The sequence below is a fragment of the Suricata suricatta genome, chromosome 12 (assembly GCF_006229205.1).
Source record: "Suricata suricatta isolate VVHF042 chromosome 12, meerkat_22Aug2017_6uvM2_HiC, whole genome shotgun sequence".
Lineage (NCBI taxonomy): Eukaryota > Metazoa > Chordata > Mammalia > Carnivora > Herpestidae > Suricata > Suricata suricatta.
Window position 1 is genome coordinate 51,157,999 of NC_043711.1, and position 21,526 is coordinate 51,179,524.

Here is a 21,526-nt window from a genome sequence, read left to right on the forward strand (position 1 = left end):
TTCAGTAAGGTCACAGTATACAAAAACAATACATAGAAATCCACTGCATTTCTGTATACTAATAATGAAGTATCAGAAAGAGAAATTAAGAAAACAATCCCATTTACAATTGCACCAAAAATAATTATATACCTGGGAATAAACTTAACCAAAGAGGTGAAAGACCAGTACTCTAAAACCTATAAAACACTGATGAATGAAATTCAAGATGATACAAAAGGAAATATATTCCGTTCACACAGATTAGAAGAACAAATTTAATGTAATTCCTATCAAAATATCAATAGCATTTTTCATAGAACTAGAACAAATAATCCTAAAATTTGCATGGAACCACAAAAGACTCCAAATAGCCAAAGCAGTTCTTGAAGAAAAAAGAAACAAAGAAAAAAGAACAAATATGGAGATATCATAATCCTAGATTTCAAGATACACTACAAAGCTGAGTATTCAAAAAGTATGTTACTGTCACAAAAATAGACACATAGATCAGTGAAAAAGAATGGAGAGACCAGAAATAAACCCACAATTATATGGTCAATTAATCTTTAACAAAGGAGGCAAGAATAAGCAATGGGAAACAGACAGTCCTTTCAACAAATGGTATTGGGAAAACTGGATGGCAACATGCAAAGGAATGAAACTGGACCATTTTCTTATACCACACACTAAAAATTAACTCAAAATGGATTAAGGATCTATATTTGAGACCTGAAGCCATAAAAATCCTCGAAGAGAGCATAGGCAATAGTGTCTCTGACATGGGCACAGTAACATTTTTCTAGATAGGTCTCCTGGGGCAAGGGAAACAAAAGCAAAAATAAACTGCTGGGACTATATCAAAATAAAAAACTTCTGCACATTGAAGGAATCAACAAAACTGAAAGGCAACCTAGTGAATGGGAGAAGATATCTGCAAATGACATATCCAATAAAGGGTTAGTATCCAAAATATATAAAGAATTTATATAACTCAACACCAAAAAATAAAATAATCTAATTACAAATGGGCAGAAGACATGAACAGACAATGCTCCAAAGAACACATCCAGATGGCCAAGGGACAGATATTCAACATCACTCACTGTCAGGGAAATGTAAATCAAAACCACAATGAGATATCACTTCACACCTGTCAGAATGGCTAAAATCAAAAACACAAGAAACAGCAAATGTTGGCAAAGATGTAGAGAAAAGGAACCTTCTTTCACTGTTGGTGGGAACACAAACTGGTAACAGCCACTGTGGAAAACAGTTTGGAGGCTTCTCATAAAATTAAAAATAGAATTACCATGTGATCCAGTAATTCTACTAATGGGTATTTACCCAAAGAATATGAAAACACTAAATCGAAGGGATAAATGCACTCCTGTGTTTATAGGAGTATTATTTTACAATAGCCAACTAATGACAGCATTTATCAATAGATGAATGAAGATGTGGTGTACACACACACATGAATATTAATCAGCCATAAAAAAGAATGAAGTCTTGCCATTTGCTACAATATGGATGGATCCAGAGGGTATAATGCTAAGTGAAGTAAGAGAAAGACAAATACCATTATGATTTCACTCGTATGCAAAATTTAAGAAACCAAAGAGAAAGAGACAAACTATAAAAAGACTTTTGACAACTGATGGTCACCAATGGGGAATGGATGAAATGGGTGAAGGGGATTAAGAATACACTTAGCAGGGAGACTGGGTGGCTCAGTTGGTTAAGCATCCAAACTCTTTATTTCAGCTCAGGTCATGATCTCACGTTCCTGAGTTCAAGCCTGACACTGGGCTCTGCACTGACAGTGTGGAGCTTGCTTGGGATTCTCTCTCTCTGTCTCTCTCTCTCTCTGCCCCTCCCTTGCTCATGCACTCTATCTTTCTCTCTTAATATAAATGAATAAACTTTTTAAAAATTTTTTAAAAAGAGCACACTTCTCATGATGAGCACTGACTCAGGTCTAGCTGTACAGAACTTTTGAATCCCTATATTGAAATACCTGAAACTGATAGAATACTATATGTTAACTATACTGGAATTAAAAAAAAATAGAAGTGAAAACATTGACTTCTTAAGAAAAACTACACAAAGTAAAGATTTTTAAAAGTTCTGAAAGAAAAAAATGGCAGCCAAAAATTCTATGCCCTAGGAGGATGCCCTTCAGAAAGAAATGTGAAGTAAAGATGCTCTCAGAAAAAAACAAAAACCAAAAAGACAAGTGTTCATTTCTCGTGGAGAAGGGTCCACCAGTAACACTAAGGGATATGATGACTATATGATGGATGTTCTTCAGGCTCATGGGCAGATGCTCTGACACTGAAGTATATAATTCCATGAAAGAAGCTCCAAAATGTAAATATATAGGTAAATACAGAGACAACTGGTAATTAAAAACAAAACAGTAAAAATGGTTTGTGGGTTTATCACTTACTTAGAAATAAAATATACAGCAAGTATAACAAAAAGTTGGCAAGGAGGTAACCAAATACACTGGTTTAAGTTTCCTGCTTGGTTGGACATTGGTGAGGAAAACTGTAAGTGATTAATTTGGAAATTTCATGAGCTTGCGCTCCATGTTAAGGGTAGAGTTTACTTAAAAAAAAAGAATAAAAAATAAAAATGTTTAAAATAAATATGTAAAATAAAGTCAAAGAAAAGGGAATGAAGGAGGAAAAAAACAGAGCAGAAAAATACAAAACAAATGACAAGAGAATTAAACCTAACTAAACCTTTAGTTTAATGTCATAAACCACCTAATTAAAGGACAAAAACTATTATATTGGACTTTAAGAAACACAGATACAACTAAAATAACCCCCATCAATTGACTTTTCAACAGGTTGAAGAGTAAATAATTTTATAGCATACAATTAATAAAAAGAAAGTTTTGTTACATCAATAAGAGATAAACAGATATTCAAGTAAGAGGTATCATAAGAGAGAACTAGAGACCTTTCACAATGATAAAAGGGTCAAAGCCCCAGGAAGATGTCACTGTCCTAAACGTTTATGCATCAACTAACTTGGCTTATAAGTTTTTGAAGAAAAAAAAAAGTTGAGAATAAGAAAAAGGTACAGACAAATCTACAGTCATCACTAGAGACTTTAACACATCTCTAACAGAAACTGCAGACAAAAAAAGAAATCAGCAAGGATACAGAAGATTCGAACGCAACTAATCCACTAATTTAACTGACAAACGTTCGAATGATATGTGCAACAGCTGCAGAATATAGATTCTTTTCAATTGCACGCAGCACATTAACCAAGATAGATTATATTCTTGGCCATAGAGTAGATCTCAACAAATTTCAAAGGATTAAAATCACGTTTTCTGACCACTGTGGACATGAATTAAAGTATGAGAGCAGAAAGACAAGAAAACCCTCCAAATGGCTGGAAATGAAGTAACACATGTCTAAGCACCCCACGGGTCCCAGAAGAGGTCACAGTAGGAACTGGAACTAAGGTCTAAAAGCTCCCAGGGCATGTCTAGGCCAATCAGGCAAGAAAAAGAGACTGGAAGATGTCAGGTCTGGAAGGGATCCTGGGGCAATAGACAAATCCTGTTCTATGGCGGAACGGACTGCAGTCTTAGGTCAGCTGGCTTGCACAAGGTCTCACCGACGGTCAAGGGGCAGGGCAGGAACACTAAATGCTGCTTCTTGATCCCAAATGCAGATGACTTCCCCCCTTTCCTGACTTGAGCATGTGCAAAAATCAATACATGACAGTAAGACAGGTGGGAGGACTCTACTTTTAACTAATGCTCATTTCGTTCATGTGCCTTGAACCTTTGTCCTTACTGAGATGTCTATGCCATTACTTCCACATTATACTCCATTTTGTTGTCTCTTGTTTTCATAGTCCGTCTCTCTACCAATCTGTATTTTGCCCATTCCTAACAGAGTAGCTGCCTTCAAATTCATCCTTTCCTTCCTTTTTTTCCTATTGTTAGCACCTTCTCTTATCTCCAGATCAGGCCTCTACATGTCCCTTTCCAATTCAAGTCTTTCCTGGCTGCCAGAAGGGTTTTTCTAACAGTCCCTACTGTGTCTCTTCTCTTAATAGGATTCGATGGGTCCTCCCTATCATCATGACGAATGAAGTCCATTCAAAACGCTCCCCACTCTAGTCTCAACCCACCTACCTTCCAAGCTTCATCTCTCAGCATCATCCTTACATGTATCCTATTCTCCAGTTACCTAAAAAAGGCAACATCTGTGCCTTTGAACATGCTATTCTCATTGTTCATTGGCTGAATGTAGTATGTAGGCTTTCATTATGTGCACTAAGTCTTTGAATGTCTGAAGTATTTTTTTTAAGGTTTATTTATTTATTTTGAGAAAGACAGAGTATACAATTGGGAGAGGGGCAGAGAATGCCACACAATCCCAGCATTGTCAGTATGGAGTCTTAGGGCTCAAACTTATGAACCATGAGACCGTGACCTGAGCCAAAACCAAGAGGCAGAGAGGCTTAACTGACTGAGCCAGCCAGGCGCTCCCTGAAGTATTTCTTAATAAAGTTAATAGTGAAAAAGAAGTTCTCAAGTATTCTGTGTAACATCTCCAGTGTTAGTGGGTTCATACTCTGAGGGCAAAGGATAAAATCCTCACAAGTTTATCAGTCTCTTTCAAGTAAGAGGTGAGCTGGGTTCCCTGTGACACCTTGCAGGGGCAAACTAATGGTTTTGAGTAAACTGCGCCTTCTTTCTCACCCCCTCTCCCTCCCTGACCCCTCAGCTTTGAGCCGCACTGCACCACACTCTTTTCTTTTCAGAGCAAGTGAGCATCTGCCCAGTGGAATGAGCGGAAGGCCTGCCCCAGGGTCCCGATCCTCTCAGGGCTCCTGTGTCATGGAAAGAACCCTGCAGAGATGGCTCACAGGACGTGTGGTTACCAGCTGGGCCACTCCTCCGTCGAAGTCAGTGGACCTCTCCTGGCCTCGGGGGCTTCGCTTCTAAAGAGGATGGCTAGGATCTCCCAGGTACTGCCCTCTGAGCCCCCAGATCACTGGCGCCACGAGCCATCCCCAAAAGACTTCAGTTCTGGTTTTCTGCCTGGAGGGAGCCTTGAGGAGCAGGTGACTCTTGTCCTGAACTCTGACACTGGGGAGTCTCACTTGGCAGGGCGAGCAAGCTCTACAGAAATGCTCTCCCACATGTCTGAGTCACAGCAAAAACAGGAAGCCCACACACCTTTGGCCTCTGAGGACCATCCCATGTGCCCACCACCTTCCACCAGCTGTAAAAACGTCCTCATGAAACCCCCACAGAGCCAAGGTCAAAGGGTGCTGTGTGCGGGAGGGGTGGGACTCTCAGCTGGGAGGCCCGCAGGCTGCTCGCCCACAGGAAACCTACAGCAGAGTCCTGACAGTGCAAGGAGGGAACCATCCAAGAAATCTGCACTGAGTGAAGGCACTTCCTAAGTAGTCTTTGCCTCACCCTGGGCATAAATTATTTCATTTATACAATGTGGCAGAACAGTGAAACTGAGCACAGGATATGGAGTTAAAAAAAAAAAACAAACGATAATAGCTTTTATTTTTTCATTAAGATAGAAAATGGAAGGATACAGTATGAAATTCAAGAGCTAAGTCTCCTTCTAGTCCTGTCCCCAGCCAACCAATTCTTTTCCCCACTAGCAATCACAGTTCTCAATTTCTGGTCTGTCCCTTAGAGTTCATGCATATACAAGCATGTAGACATATAAACACACACAGACATATATATACATATGATTCTTAATTTTTTTAAATGTTTATTTATTTTTGAGAGAGAGAGAGACAGAGTATGAGCAGGCAAGGGGAGAAAGAGGGAGACACAGAATCTGAAGCAGGCTCCAGGCTCGGAGCTGTCAGCACAGAACCTGACACGGGGCTCAAACTCATGAACTGCAAGATCATGACTTAAGCCTAAGTCGGATGCTTAACTGACTGAGCGACCCAGGCGCCCCTAAACACATATGATTCTTAAAAAAATATACTACACATGTCCTATACCTTGGTTTTTGGTAATATCCTTCTTAAAGTTTCAAATTTAGAGGAAGTTTGAATCAACACCTCAATCCTATTCACATAAATGTGCATTGATATTTTCCCATTTTTCTCTTCATCTATGTTTTTTACCTGGAGTCACTTAAAAGTCTCCCACAGACATCATGACACCTCTGTTCTGAATGCACCAGCATCTGTCCTGTAAGAATAAGAGTATCCTCCTGCATACCCATAATGACATCATCACACCTGTGAAAATTAATTCAATACTATCGATCATCTAACATGGAGTCCTTATTCAAACTTCCCCAACTGTCTCAAAAGTGGGCCTTGCTTTTCAAATTTAAGACTATATCCAGCAGAGTTCCCTGTACCTTCAAACAGAAATTCCTCAGTCTTTGTAACAGGGAAATAACAATAATGGCTACCATCTATTAAGTGCTTACTGTGTCTGGGGCACCTTTCCAAGATTTTCCTTCTGACATCCCTGGGTTAATTTTTTTTTTATAATGTCCTAAGTTTGAAACATCATTTCTTTTATTTTCATTCATTTTTGTTATTCATAAGAGAACTTAGGTTGCTGAATTTTCCTAAGTATTATATTAGGTGTGTCAAAAAAAAATTTATGTGTAGCATGTTCACATTACTTTCTAGATAGTCTACAGTTTTCATTTTGATTTCCTCACTGACCCAAGAGGAGTTTTTAAAACTCCCAGTGGTATTTTACTTTCATGTGTTAATTTTTCTTAATGTGTAGTTTTTAGTTGTATTATAGATGATCAGAATTTTTTTTTTTTTTTTGCTCTACTTCCACTTTTCCAAAATGTACTGTGGGTTCCTCAGTATTGTCCTATTGGTCAATTTCTGTGGCAATTGAAAGGAAAAAGGTCTCTCAGTGAATGTACTTTATTAATCAAGGAAACAGCAGTTTTAGGTCTCTACCTCCATACCAAGTCCAGCAAGAATTCAAATATTTTTATATTTTTGGCCTAGGGGTCTGAGACATTTCATCCTTAAACTTAACACCCTGTCATGCCACGATTGGCACTGTGTTGGCATGCACTGTGTGTTGGTCTTCCATGGCACATCACTTCTACCGAATTAAAGAACCTTACCAATGGAATGGAATTTAAAGGGCATTTAAGCCAACCTCTATTTAGTGTAGGAATGTCCTTTGCGGCATCCCCAGAAGGCGTTTAAGTGGACCTAACCTGAATAACTGCCATGCCAGGGAACTCACTGCCCTGCTGAGGTGCTTATGGCCTCTATCAGACGGTCAAAGATTAAAAGCTTTATAAAGTATTAATTGGTCACCTCTATGAGGACTGCATTGCTCAGTGTATTTTGGGGGAACACACAAGAGAAGGATGGGTGATATGACACTAGAGCTGTGGTTCCCAAAGTGTGTGCCTCAGTGCCTCAGGGCACTGCAGTGAATTTGTGCCATGGGAGGGGATGTATTAAAATTTTCAGGAAAAAATTTTTTTTTCAGGAAAACGTGATACATAGTACCTGTCAGGCACTGAACAAACTACCAGATCAAGGTAGTTCACAGCCTCGACATTTTAGTTTGTGCTATATTCTTTTTGATGATCTCATGTCTTTGCAAAATTGGGTTTTTGACAGTCATATTATAGAAGTATTGTGTGAAAATCAACACAGAACAGGAATGTGGCAGTGTCCCATCTGATTCCACACACTGGGAGGCTGTGCAGTACCCAAGAGGAACATATTACCTATTAGTAAATGGCTGTGGTTATTTCAGAATAAAACAATGATGTTTTCTTTCCATTTGTGTGCAGTATTTTTTCAAAGAGGTACTCAACTGTTAGGACAGGACTACTAGTTGAGTCCTAAATGAAACTTCCATGGATTTCTTTTGGCCCAGTGGGCTCTGTGGAATCATTTCTGAGACTCTGAGAGCACTGTGAACTGAGAAAGTCTGAGAACTTCTCTGGGAGCTCATAGCTGAGCTTCAGAGATCAGAGCTCATGGCAGTGATGCCATCATGATGTCAATGGCTACAGTTTACACTCTCATGGAATCAGCCCACATTTCAGTTGATCAGCGCGAAGGGAGTCCAGTCAGGCTGGAGCACGGCATAGGATAGAGTCAGACAGGTGGGACTGGCCAAGCTCCTGCAAGGGTGGGCATGCCTGAACCACAGACAGGAGGAAAGCCTTTACAAGAACAAAGAGGACTGGAGACTAATATGGCCTGTTCTGGAAACGGTAAGACACGGGTCTGGTGGGGCGTGGAGTGGGGAGGGTGCTTGGCAGCGGAAGAGTTTGGAGAGTTGATCAAAGGAAGGTGTTGGTCACAGCAGTGGTCAGTAAAAACTAGCGCTTTAGGAAGATTAATCCCAGCGGGGTGGTGGATGGAGAGTGAGAAGGTGGGAAATGAAGCCACTTGAAATAGCAAAGCACCTACAGAGGACAAGCCTGACGGAATACACAGTAGGTGTTAGCCCCCTCCCTCACCAGCCACACTGCACAAGGGTCTACACAGCAAAGTTCCCAAAGCTATAATCCCGAGAAAAGGAATCACAGCCCTTGATTGCATGCTTGGAAAATTGCTGTTTTAGGATTCTTTCTAACTGGGGCACACTGGAATTGAGTTTATAGAAATTCTGCTTGGAGACCATAGCCTTGCTTCTAGGAAAGTATACAAAAAGAGGGGTTAAACATAGGAGGAAAAAAATACTGGATTGAGAGCCAGGATACTTGGAATTCAATCTCCTTCTGACCAAAAACTCACCAAAGAGTAGTCCGAGGTCTCCATTTCTTCACTCTTAAAATGAGGGCTCTATGATGTGAGACATGAAGAAATCCTAAACTGCCAATAGGGGCTCATTTCTATCTGAGGAATAAGGTCCAATCTTTTTGTATACTGATCAGTAGAGCCAAAATTGTGGTTTTAATATTTCATTCCAATTTGCATGAAGCATTTATGTCAACAAAGGGCCCTATATTATTAAAATATCATAATCTGGGCTTCTGTAAACTATTATTACCATAATAGCAGTGAATGTATACAACAGACCGGAATATTGGCAGAGACTTCTAGGGAACAAAGATCAGCCTCATGTACCAAAGCTGCCCCGTGATGACGACTCACAGACAACATTTAAAGTAAAAATTAAGCAAATGATCTGCTTTGTGTCTTGAGGGAATAAACAAGTTCTGGACAACCTGCATGAAGACAGAGTAGGAGCACCCGAGTCTGACCAGGAGATGATGATGGAAAATCAAGGGAAATCAGGGAACAGAATGACTGACTTAGAACTTGACACAATTACAAACACAAGAAATATCCAGTAAAGGCCACATCAGAAAGGACATTTAAAAAAGTCCTATGGATTTGTGTTTATTTTGTTTAATTCAAGCAATGACAGCTTTATTTTTCCTTTCCAACTTCAGAAGGGATGTTAATGCATCCTTTGCAATCAGCATGTAAAGCACTCCTGATTCTTTATTCAAACGGGTAGAAGATCAAATGAGACAGTATTTGGGACCCCCTAGGGTGATGGGATTATTAAATGTCAGGACCTGGTGATGAGTCACAGAACATGTCTCTGGCTTTTTAAATGGCCCCCGGATATTGCAGTCTCTTTGATAGCCCTGATATCTTTTTAGAGGCGCTGGTCTAGTGTGGGGGGGGGCACATAACCTTAGCAGCCTCCAAAGAAGGCCAGGATACACATGGCCACAGCAGGCCTCTAAATGCAGCTCTGGGTTACAGGTTCTGCCAGGGTAGGGAGGTTGAGGTCTTTTTACAGTGGAACAGGCAGGGGAGTGGCAATGGAGGGGGAAGAAAAAACATGCCCTCATCCTTGGGAAACTTGCAGAACGACTTCCTTCGATGAGTTTGTGCAAGTGAAATCTCCACCTCCCATCCTTGCTTACAGGTCAGCGAACCCATTCACAGATTAGGAAGTCACCCACAAGCACCGGAGTGAGGAGAGGGGCGTGGTGGTGGAAACACTGGGAGAGAATGCTGTATCCTGTTTAACTTGGCCTTGCCAATGCCAAACCTTTTCTCTGTAATGTTTCTTTAGTTCAAGAGCAAAAACGTCCTACTTCCAATGGCCTTTCCGTTCATAAAATGGGCTGTTCTCCACATTTACTAAACCACTCTCCCCGCTTCAGTTCACCTCTCCTGCAGTAATCTCATCATCTCTGAGAAGGGGAATGAGCCCTAATTTACTCACTTCAAAGGGCCATTGTGTGGAAAATGCCTGGAAGTCAAACTGTGATGTGTTTGCAAAAGGTAACACAATGCAGTGCAAGTCCTTACAGTGCAAATGAACTGAGTCAATGTCCCCTGAATAAGTTCTGCGTCTTGCTGTTTGCTGCTCAGTTAAGAGAAAATCAAGGGTGAAGGTCGGAAATAAAACTAGATCAAGTGTGCTGGTGGCCAGACTATAGAAGGGTTCTCTCAAGCCACATTTATGAACAAAGGCCAAAGAGAAACTCGGTTAAAATGATGGCCACTGGGAACGACAACCTGAAGCTTTGGCAAGTTCTGAGACTTAGCATTGGTACGAATGCAAACCTCCGCTGAGGCTGCAGGTGCCCGGGCCCCGCTGCTCCTGTCCTAACAAGGCGCCTCTCCCCCACGGCCTTTAGGAAACCGGATGTAGGGGTGCCTGGGTGGCTCAGGCGGTTAAGCGACCGACTCTAGATTTCGGTTCAGGTCATGATCTCATGGTTCGTGGATTTGAGCCCCACATCAGGCTCTGTGCTGGGATTCTCTCTCTCTCTCTCCCTCTGTCTCTGCCCCTTCCCCGCTTGTGACTGTGTGTGCTCTCAAAATAAATAAATAAACATTAAAATAAAAAAAGAGGAAACTGACTATAAGCCTTCTGTAGCAGAAATAACTTTTGAGTGGTTTGGTCTGGGCACCCCCAGTGACTGTCAACCAACAGAAGAGGGAACTGCTAGTATCACCAAGGTTGTGGGGTTGGGGTCTGTGTCACCCTGTGAGCTTGTAATAGACCCCGTGAGCGTAAGGGTGCCCAAATCTCCATCTCCTAGGGGTTCCCACTCTGCTGTTCCACCCTACATACCCAAATTTCTCTCACTGTCTCCCAGCACACTCCTCCCACGCCATACCTGTCTACCTTCACCTTGTGCTCAGTTCTGTCACACTTCAAGACGCATTACAGCTCCAGGCTCCTTCTCCAAGGCCATCTTATCAGAAGTCACCTGAGCCTGCACTCTGCGCTGAGGTCACATGTACACACAAGCAAACACAGAAAATCAGGGTTGGATGAGGCCTCACACAGCACCTGCTCCAAACCTCTACAGGGCATACGGATCCTTCCTACAATCCCTCTGACAAGTGGCCACCGGGGCCCTACGACTGGTACAAAGTCCGTCCCCCATCAATGTGAGTCCTCCACATCCAGGCACAGTCATGAGGCCACCTCTTCCTTCTGTTCAGCACCTTCGAGTGTGCATAATGGAATTTTGAGAGACGCGAGTTCACAGTGCAAAAGCAGTGTCATGCCTCTTCATACCCCCGCCTTGCCCACACTCTGCCTGCGGCCACAGCCAAGTCTCACAAGTGCCACTGTTTACTGTCTCTCCCCTTCTATACTCACAGGAGCTTTCAATGATCTAAGAACTTAACACTTGTGCTTGCTGTGGTTCAACTTTCTAGGTTCAGCTTTGCACCTGTCATGATCTCTTTAGGTCTTCATTTTCATACTCTTTCAGGGTTGGCATCACCCATGAATTAGCTAGATGTGCCAATTTTGCCCTAATCTAAATCATGGATTCAAATGCTAGAGACAATTGTAGGGCACCTGAGTGTCTCAGTGGTTAAGCGCTGACCTCAGCTCAGGAGTGATCTCCAGTTTGCGAGCTTGAGCCCCACATTGGGCTCTGTGCTGACAGTTCAGAGCCTGGAGTCTGCTTCAGATTCTGTCTCCTTCTCTCTCTGCCCCTTCCCCCATCATGCTCTGTCTCTCTCTCAAAAATAATTAAACATTAAAAATTTTTGAAAAAAAAGAGTTTTGAGGACTTACTCCTTTTGACATATCACCTTCCCTTTGGGCTGCAAACTGTTTTAGGCAATTCTGTGCATATAATAAGTGCTTACATTGTTGAATTATACCAAAATCTACTCTGTATTAAGGAATGTTATAATTATATTTTAATTGTAATGATGGAATTGATCTCAATTCTTTCTTGCTTTTCATCTCTCTTTCTCTCTCTCTCTTTCTAAGCCTCCCTCTCACTTTTCCCCTCAGAACTCTGGGAACAAAATGTAGTCTGCAAAGCCCAAGAAACACACATTATGTCAATAACATGTTCCTTAAAGCCCTTTGTGGAGTCTATCCTGATTGGCTGCAGAGTCAGTGGGTAGAAAACCCATTGCATTAAAGCAGATAACATCTGTGAATCCTCTGATTTCCTGTTTGGCGCCATTGTCAATATAATAATAGCTTCTTGTATGTATTTTTGCTGTAGGATAAACAGACTAAGCTCCATTTTTAAACACAAGGATTTGAGTAGGGCACTCCATGCCCAAATGGAGGCTCTGTGCACCTCCTGTTAAACCATCTTCTCCTAATATTCCCAGTAGAAACAGGTCATGTTGGTCACCATTAACATGTTGAAAGGGGAGTGCAATGGTGATATTCCTCCTCAAATGCATTCCCATCCTGAGAAAACTGAACACATTATCAGGAGAAAGGCAAACCCGCTTTGACAGAAAAAGGAAAGCAGGAATCGGAGCATGTTGGAAACTCCACGGATATCTGACGATTCTAAGAACCACACCTCTTGTTCAGCTTAGAAAACACTGTACCTTGAGGTTTGGGCACCAGGAAAACAGAACTAAGGTCCTAGTACGTCTGTTTCTATTCCTTTTCAGACCCTGGGACAGAGCAGGAATGACCAGAAAGGATGGGGATCTCAGCTCCCTGACCATGACCTGGTTGGTGGGGCTGGTGGGGGCACAGGGCACATTAGAATGTGTGTAGGTGGGGAGGGCAGAAGAAGTATTTCTAAAGTGACCACTACTTTGTTTCTTTTCAGTCACAATAGGCAATTATCGATTCCGAATTCTTAAATGATATTAAATAGAAAATTGGGATTTAGGGGTGGCAGTAGGTGCCGACAAGTCGAGAACGCAATCCAATCTAAGATGATGGAGACTGGAGGAGCAGTTGCCTGTGTGGGGGAGTGCTGACCAGAAGGGGGTCCGAGGCTCTGGAGGACTGGAAATGTTCTGAATCTCAGTCTGGGTGGTGCCGATACAGATGTGCGGATCATAAAAATTCACTGAGATGTATACTCAAGATCTGTACGCTTATTAAGGTTAAATTGTATATAAATTATACAATTCTGAATTAAAAGTTAAAAAAATAATAAAAGGGTTGAGAACCACAAACTTGGTAGTCTGGCATTAGCTTACAGTGCTGTGTGGAAGGGGTGCCCAGCTCTTTATCACTCAGATGTCATGAACCTGGGGAAGCCGATAATTTACACCACCCATCAAAGTACTCTAATCTTGAATTTCAGGTCTTAATGAGTCCTGGTACAATGCTGGGCTATGCCCTGGAGCCAGAGGAACAGCATGCATCCACAAGGAAGGAAGGGTGACAGTCCCTAGGTACAGCTTTGGAGACTTGCAGGAAGGTCTGCTGGGGCCAAGCTACCAGACCAAAAGACACAGGTCTGGGGTAACAAACACCTTTCTTTGCTCCTGGCTCCCAACCGAGAGACAAGAGGTTAAAAAAAAAAAAAAAAAAAAAAAAAAAACCAAGGGGAAGATATTCGAACCCTAGGGAAAGGTTGTAGGTCTGAGAAGCGAGACAGTGAGGCCTGGGGCTCACGAAAGAGCAGGAGGCCCGACACCATGAGACACTGAGCACTGCTGGGCGTCCACAGCTGCTGCTGGCATGGGGCTGGGGGCGGGCCATTTCCCCTCTCACACAGCATCAATATATTCGCATCATGAACTTCCTAGTGCAAAGGCAGGCAGAGCAGACAGCAGAGTCTAGAGAATGACTGGAGAGGAGACCTGGGTCTCCTCAGCAGAGGGAGAAAAGACTTTCAGGAGGAGGCTCCCACACTCCCACACATGTGGGATGAGGGGCGCTCTGGAGGCTGTCTCAGACACCCACTGCACTACAGTCCTTTGTCACAGAAGTCTCAGGGGCTAGGGAGATGGCACTGACTTGCCACCTACTGTGTCCCCAGCCCAGTGCTGAGTGCTTTCACAAGTGTTTAGTCCAGACAGCCTGCAAGGACGGCCTCTTCACCCCCATTTTACAGGTTAGGACACAATGGTCCATGAGGATGTGAGGGCCCGCCCACGCTCGAACCACCGGCCAGAGGCAGAGGCAGGAGCCAGAGCCTGAAGCCAGGGCTTTCTCTCGAGGCAGGATCCGAGTCTCTGCTCCCCAAGCTCAACAAAGCTCTCGCCATTTGGGGGCCTGTGGCACGGCCTTTAAGCAGAAGACCTAACTCAGTGATTTGTTACTCAATGCAAATTGTTGAGACTCTATTTTCACTTGGATCTCCGAGGATAATCATTTGTTAACTTAAATAGAACCTTCTATGGTATTCTGACACTAGGAGAAATCAATGAAATGATGATCTCAGTACTTGCTATGTCAGATATAAGAAATGTGGAATTCTAGGTTTTTGTGGTGAGTCCCACACACTTATTTTGCTGGATATAGGATAGACTCTATGTGGAATTTATATCTTACAACAAATAGTCTTTACTGAAAAAAAGTTTAAGGTCCATAATTTATTCTGTGGTAAAATAGGCAAGAAAATCTACCATTTTAGCCATTTTAAAATGTACAGTTTGATGACATTAAGTAGACTGACATTGTTGTATAACCATCGCCACCATCTGTCACCAGAACTTTCTCATCTTCCCAAACTGAAACTCTGTCCCCACTACCTACGAACTCCCATGTCTGTTCTCAAGAGTAGCAGCTTACACAGTACTTCGCCCAGAGCATAAGCTTAGGAAATGCTTGTTGAAGAAAAGTGAGATTTATAGTCATATGAGAAGACCAACTATTATATTATATAAATAAAAGAGATTAAAGTGAGTATATTTTTCCATCTCTAAAGACTAACAACATCCACAGCCAAGAAGAATTAAGAGTAATTTATGACTTGTTTACACTTCTGGCATCAACTCTGATCATCTGTTGTGACCGAGACCTCTTGCTCCGTTTAGATGCATTAGCAGGTGGCAGTGAAGGCTGATGGAGGGGGTGGGAAAGACGAGACGGCTGGCCGGCCAGCCCTTGGGATAGCTGCTGAGCCATCCCTCTGTGGACAGGGACTCGGGGCTCTCCTACACAAGCCTTCTTTGACAGATTTGTGTGACTTGGCAGAGACCCTCTGATGGAAATTCACTGAAGAGCATGGATCTCAAGTCCTGGTAAGCAGAGTTTTCAGAAGGCTTCTGTATGTAGAAGCAGCGTGGGCAGAAGGCAAGTCTCCCCAAGCACCCTGTGGGTAAAACTGAGGAAGCAGAGGAGCATGGGTCACGAGGCAGGATTCCAGGGCACAACCAAAGCGTGCAAAGCCTCAACAAGCAGTCCCTTTGCTTCAGAAGGATCTCATCTGGCAAAGGCATACTGCCCTGAGTGGAGACGGCTGGGGGTAGGCATTTTGCTAGGAACACATTAGCTGGATTTTCAAAGACTGACTGAGGGACCAGGCATGCATACAGCAATGGCCACTGGGCCACTGGTTGGTCTCCCTTGTCTTTCTTTGGTTAAAAAAAAAAATTAAAGAAATAAACTTTGTCAGAGGAAAAAACCCTGCTCCCTTGAACAGGGCTCATGTTTGTGGTTTTTGATTCATCAGACGGTTGTTGCTCAGTGACTTTTCCTTTCCTTCCCGGAGAACGTTGCCTTCCCCACCGCTTCATGCTCCAAACCCTAGGCTAGGAAGGGGATTCTGAGCCGGCAGATTTGGACTCGTTGAGAGACGCTCTGTTCCAAGAGAAGGGACCAATAATTATCGGGGCTTTGGAAGTCACTTTATGATGTTTGGATTTCATGCTGGCACCGGCCTCTGGGTTTTTAAGCACTCTGCTGTCACAGGGCATTCAGCCTTTCCAAGAAAAACTCTATAAAATGAAAATACTTTATTGCCATGGCCTTTGACCTTTTCAAAGTCACACAAATACTGTAACCTCTTGAAACATTTAATTTAATTTAAACTCAGTTCACCTAGAGAAAAAATGAGTTCTGAATCTGCCCATTTCACTTCTTAAAGAGCACAAGTCTTCTCTGTGGTGTCACTGTTTTGTTTGCTATGTGCCAAACTGTTATTTCACATATGTGAAAAGAAAATTGGCATCAGGTCCATATGAACTCAACTACTGGCAGAGGCAATGCTGGAGCTTGCCACTGAGAAGATTAGATTCCCAAGAAACTCCTCTAGCACTGTCCAATATCCACAAACTAAAAAAGTATGTGTGCGTAAATATACATGCACTTACTTGATTTCAAGAAGCGGGTTCCTTGCCCCCTGTCCCAGAGTTCAGGTAGGGTAGTATTCCATCAGTGCGTTAAGTTGCCCTGAACTTAAATATCTCAGTTGTACAAATAGATACATCACAAAAATAAATGTGCATTGCTTAATAAGATAAATAGGAAATTGAGAATTTATTTTTTTCAAGTTTGAGCTTGCACATTTTGATTATCTTCTTTATACGCTTAGTAAATAGGGTGATTCATGCTTCCCTTATTGATTAGATCGTGTTCAGTTGGTGAAAGGGAGGGTTAGGAAAAGCACTTTTAAAATTTCACCTAATGTTTTCTTTTACTTTATAGGCCTACTGCAGGGCACCTCAGTCAGATGGGCAGATGCTCAGTCAGTGAAGCATCTGACTTTGGCTCAGGTCATGACCTCATGGCTTGTGGGTTTGAGCCCTGCACTGGGCTCTCTACTGTCCGCTCAGAGTCCAGCTTCATATCCTCTGTCTCCCTCTCCCTCTGGCCTTCCGCCTTTCAGACACACATTCTCTCTCTCTCAAAATAAATAAACATTAAGAAAAAAAAATAAAGGCCTTTTGCTATTTAAATCTGCCATTTTGCAGATGGTTTAGCCTTCATTAACTTCTTTAGCAATGAAAGGCTTTCTAGGTGTGGTGTGAATGCAACTCATCTTTTATGCCAACTTTTTGCTAGTGGCATCCGACAGCCACTTTCAGTCATGAAAGAAATGCTGAAATGCCTACATGAGAGTGGGAAAAGTATGTTTTTTTTAAAAAAGCAGAATTAGGGGCGCCTGGGTGGCTCAGTCAGTTAAGCGTCCAACTTCGGCTCAGGTCAAGATCTCATGGTTTGTGGGTTCGAGCCCCGTGTCAGGCTCTGTGCTGACAGCTAGACCAGAGCCTGGAGCCTCTCTTTGAATTCTGTGTCTCCCTCTCTCTTTGATCCTCCCCTGCTCACACTGTCTCTCTCTCTCAAAAATAAATAAAAACATTAAAAAAATAAAATAAATAAAAAAGCAGAATTAGAGAAATATACTTGTACCTATTCAGCGTTTCTCAGCCGTGGAGCAGATTTATATTAATTCATTACTGAATGTATTGATTGTTTTAGGATTTTATAGCACAAAAATTCTTATCCACGTCTTATGTGATCACTATTGTTCATCCACCTTATGGAACAAAGTGGACAAGAACCAGATTGGGAAGAATAAAAGAAAATCTTCCATTCATAGAAGTGCCTGATTCTTTCTGTCCCTATGTTTAGATTCTGCTTCTCTCCCTAACCCAGAGTTGAAGATCTCAAAGATGCTGGCAGGTACCAACATGCTCCCTATTAATTACACTACCAAAGTGCTGCAATAACTGATTGCCAGTTAAATAATTATAATCAAGTGCCCATTGTGCATGACAATCATTTAATGACTGCCATCCGAAAACACTATAATAAAGAGAGCTTTAATGAAGAAAACTGGACATGGGCCAAGGTTTTATGGCAGTTTGCTTAAAGGGAAAGAGAGTCATAATCTGTATTTAAGATTAAAAGGAGCCTTTAATCCAGATGCTCAACATTAAACAAGAGAGTGGAGTCATGTTCTGATCAAAAGTTACTGCATGCATAAAAGAAAGTAATGTAAATGTTCTTTTAAAAACGAAAAAAAGCTCCAGTAAATTATATTAAGTAAGTGTTTGTAACCATTTGCTTTGGGGAAAAAAATGAAAAAGAAGAAAAACATCTGATTTTCATTTTGGACAAAAATACTTAGCTAAAATAAAATAAAATAAATAATATCACTGAAAAAGTGCGCTGCCATCCATCCTACGTGGTATCAGTAATCATTCCCCTTCTACCGACCCTATTTATTTTTTGTCCTCACTTTACTAGGCCAGGCCTTTATCTTTGGGAGGTGTAATTATATTCTCACACAGAGACCTAAATTGAAATGGTTTTGATGATGTCAGTGCTGGCAAACAGTAGTTCTCATCTGAGAGGGGGAAACAAAAGACCAAAAAAAATTTCATCACATAAAACTCAGATCAACGGACAGCTACTGCCCCTGCTGATGCATGGAGTATTTGGCTAACAGATTATGACGGAAATTCCTAGAACTGCTTTGCTACCAACGGATATGGAGCCTGGCCAGTGATAAACACCAGAGGCTCCAGATTTTGCTAGAATGAATGCTGGGAACAAGTTAAAAGCAACACAAGAAGAAGAAAGGAATGCAAAAATAAAACCAAAAATAGTTCCTAAAGGTGAGAGCAGATTGGACTCCGACAGCCTTCCTAGTACATCCAGGTACCAAGGGGCAGAACCTGACCCTTATTAGGTACTTACATAAGCACCTGGTGCTCAGGAGGTCATGAGGATGTCTTGGGGCTGCGAATAGACCCTGAGCACTTGAGGGGATTTACCAGCCAGGGATCATGTTTGTCCCAAGGTGAAGACACAGGACGGAATAAGCTACCCTGGCGATCCTGAGATGCCCCAGAAAGCCCAGTTCCTGGTATGTGTATGTGTGCGTGTACGTGTTATGTACTTGTGCATGTGTACGTGTGCGTGTATGTGTGCATGTGATAGAGAGAGAGGGTCAGAAAGAGAGAGAGAGAGAGAGAGAGAGAGAGAGAGACACACACACACAAAGGACCAAGGTAAACTGGGGGTGGAGGACACAGACAGGACAGCACAGATTTTTCAAGACCGTCCTAGCTTAAAACTGAGCTAGCAGAAGGTGCAGGAATTCAATGAAGACACCAGGACTTTCTCTGACATTCTAAGTTAAGGATATCAACAAATTTTCCTTCAAGAAGTTCCCACGTGTTAGTTTGTATTACAGACTCATCTAATCACCTGGCCTGTGAAGTGCCAGCATCAGCGTTCGGCAAGCGCTGTATCTCAAGCTCACCCCCAGCACTGACCACAGTGGTTGACACAGTGCAGGCCGCCCCCAGATGCGTGCTCCTAACACAGGCTCTTCACCATCACCAGCACCAGTCCTCTCCTCTGCACCTCAAAGTCACTGCCAAGCTCCAGTGCACTTCCCAACAGAGCCTCCCAGCCCCCTTCCAGGAGTTGGGTGCCTGACATTAGGCTGCTCCTGCTCCCTTTCCTCACTAAAGAGTGGTCAGTATCTAGGGTTTCCTCATCTTAGCTGCTTCCTTTATAAAAAGTGACATCAAGAATAAGGAACCACACCCTGATCCATTGACCACATAGCAGTCAAGGCTTTAAAAAAATATGCAAATCACTCCCTGTCACTCTCCTGCTAAAAACACAACACAAGCTCTTTCTCATGGCCTATGAGAGTCCCTGTTGCTTGCTCCTTGCCTGTGTCTCCACCCTCACTTCCTACCACTCCCCTCCAACTCCCGGTGCTTTCTCCATGCTGGTTATAGGTCCTTCGTTTCTTAGGTTGAACAAGCCTTGTTCCCAGCCTACATCCTTGTGCAGGGTGCTCCCCTGACTCACAGGCCCTTTCCCCACACCCTCACACATCTGGCTCCCTTCTCTACTCAGAAGCTGCCTTCTCAGAACAGCCTGTACTCACCTGCTAGTCTAAACTGTCCAACTCCTTACCTCTATTTTCTCTTCCTCCACTCCCCAAACTAGTTCAATCTATCCCAACGTTCTGTTTTGTTTTCATCTTTGTGCTCAACATGAGCAGAAAGCGTCTTTTGTTTGCTTGTTTACAAAGCTCCATGAACACAGAGACCTTGCTCCGAGTGTCTTGACTGCCAGTGCTCACAAGGGGCCTAAGAGCAGACACTGAACAAATATGCTGTCCTCTTACTCCAGGCCCTGAACACCACTTGCCACTGCCTGGGCACTCGGTAGGCCCCCATGAACTGGGCTGCACTGAATCCCACCAAGTTGCAGACATCCAGGGCAGAGATAAAGACCTCTCCTTGGCCACGGTCTTGCCAAATCAGGTGTGCAAAGGAGAGCTCCTAACTGACTTGTGCTGATCAAGGGGCTCATGAAACCTGAAAGGCAGTGGACATAAGGGTCAACATGTGTAAAGATACTTAGGGCTCACAAATATTTCTGGGTTTGACACAAGGGCAAGGAGACATAAGTGTCTCAATTTACGGCACATCGTAAACAAAGTGGTGAGTATTCTGTGCAGCTGTGGCGGGGGTAACATTTAAAATAAACTCTAGATTGAATATTTATATATATGCATAGTGAGGTTCAGATAGAAGTCGAGTGGGCCTGGGAGGCAGAATTCACCATGTCCTGAACTTGACGGGCACCATCGACTCTACCTTATCAGATGGCACTTAGAAGTGACCCTACCTTCAATTCACTCTCTGTCTCATATGTGTCCGTCTAATCCCTTTGACTTCAGGTCAGAAATTGAGCCTTATACTATTCCAGTATCTTAGAGGTCCTGGCCTAATTCTTGGAGAAAGGGCTTTGAGGTTTAGCAGAGTTGGAACTGAATCCCAGGTCTCCTACCAATGGGAGGACGTGAGGCAAATTATTTATCCTCACTTAGCCTCTTGTAAGTAGTGATGATGACATGTATCCCATAAAGCATTGCTATGAGAAAGAAATGGCATGATTGTCATAAAAGGCCTATTGATGCACTTAACAGAAACAGGTACTCAGTAAGTTACAATTTCTGTCCTGGGTAGATGGTAGCAGCTCGAAAAAATGCTAGGGAGCAGCCAAACTGGGATGGAAAGTATGCTAGAAAACAAGTATAGGAAGCATAATGGGAAAAGAAAGAAACTACCAGTTGGAAGAAATTAAATAAGGGCCAAAGTGCTATGTTTTGTTATTATTCCCCATTTAAGAAGGATCCACTGGGGCACCTATATGGCTCAGTCAGTTAAGCATCCAGTTTCGGCTCAGGTCATGATCTCATGGTTCGTGGGTTTGAGCCTTACACTGGGCTCTGCACTGACAGCTCAGAATCTTGAGACTGCTTTGGATTCTGAGTCTCCCTCTTTCTGCCTCTGCTCATGTGCTCTCTCTCCCTCTTTCAAAAATGAATAAACATTAAAAAAAAAAGAAGGATCTATTGGTATTGGTATTTTG

General features: G+C 42.7%; 1 protein-coding gene across 6 annotated transcripts in view; it reads right to left on the minus strand.

Annotated features, from left to right (window-relative positions):
* Window positions 1-21,526, minus strand: part of ATG7 (autophagy related 7) — a 228,897-nt gene that overhangs the window by 51,481 nt on the left and 155,890 nt on the right. The window contains exon 18 of one of the 6 annotated variants that reach the window (XM_029917410.1): window positions 6,132-6,196. The exons of 4 other annotated variants lie outside the window; for them this stretch is intronic. In XM_029917410.1, the coding sequence (XP_029773270.1) occupies window positions 6,140-6,196 (57 nt within the window). In that variant the 3' untranslated portion in view covers window positions 6,132-6,139. Of the gene's footprint in view, window positions 1-6,131; window positions 6,197-15,530; window positions 15,977-21,526 lie in introns of those variants that run through there. One more of the 6 variants, XM_029917406.1, reaches the window with a different exon arrangement.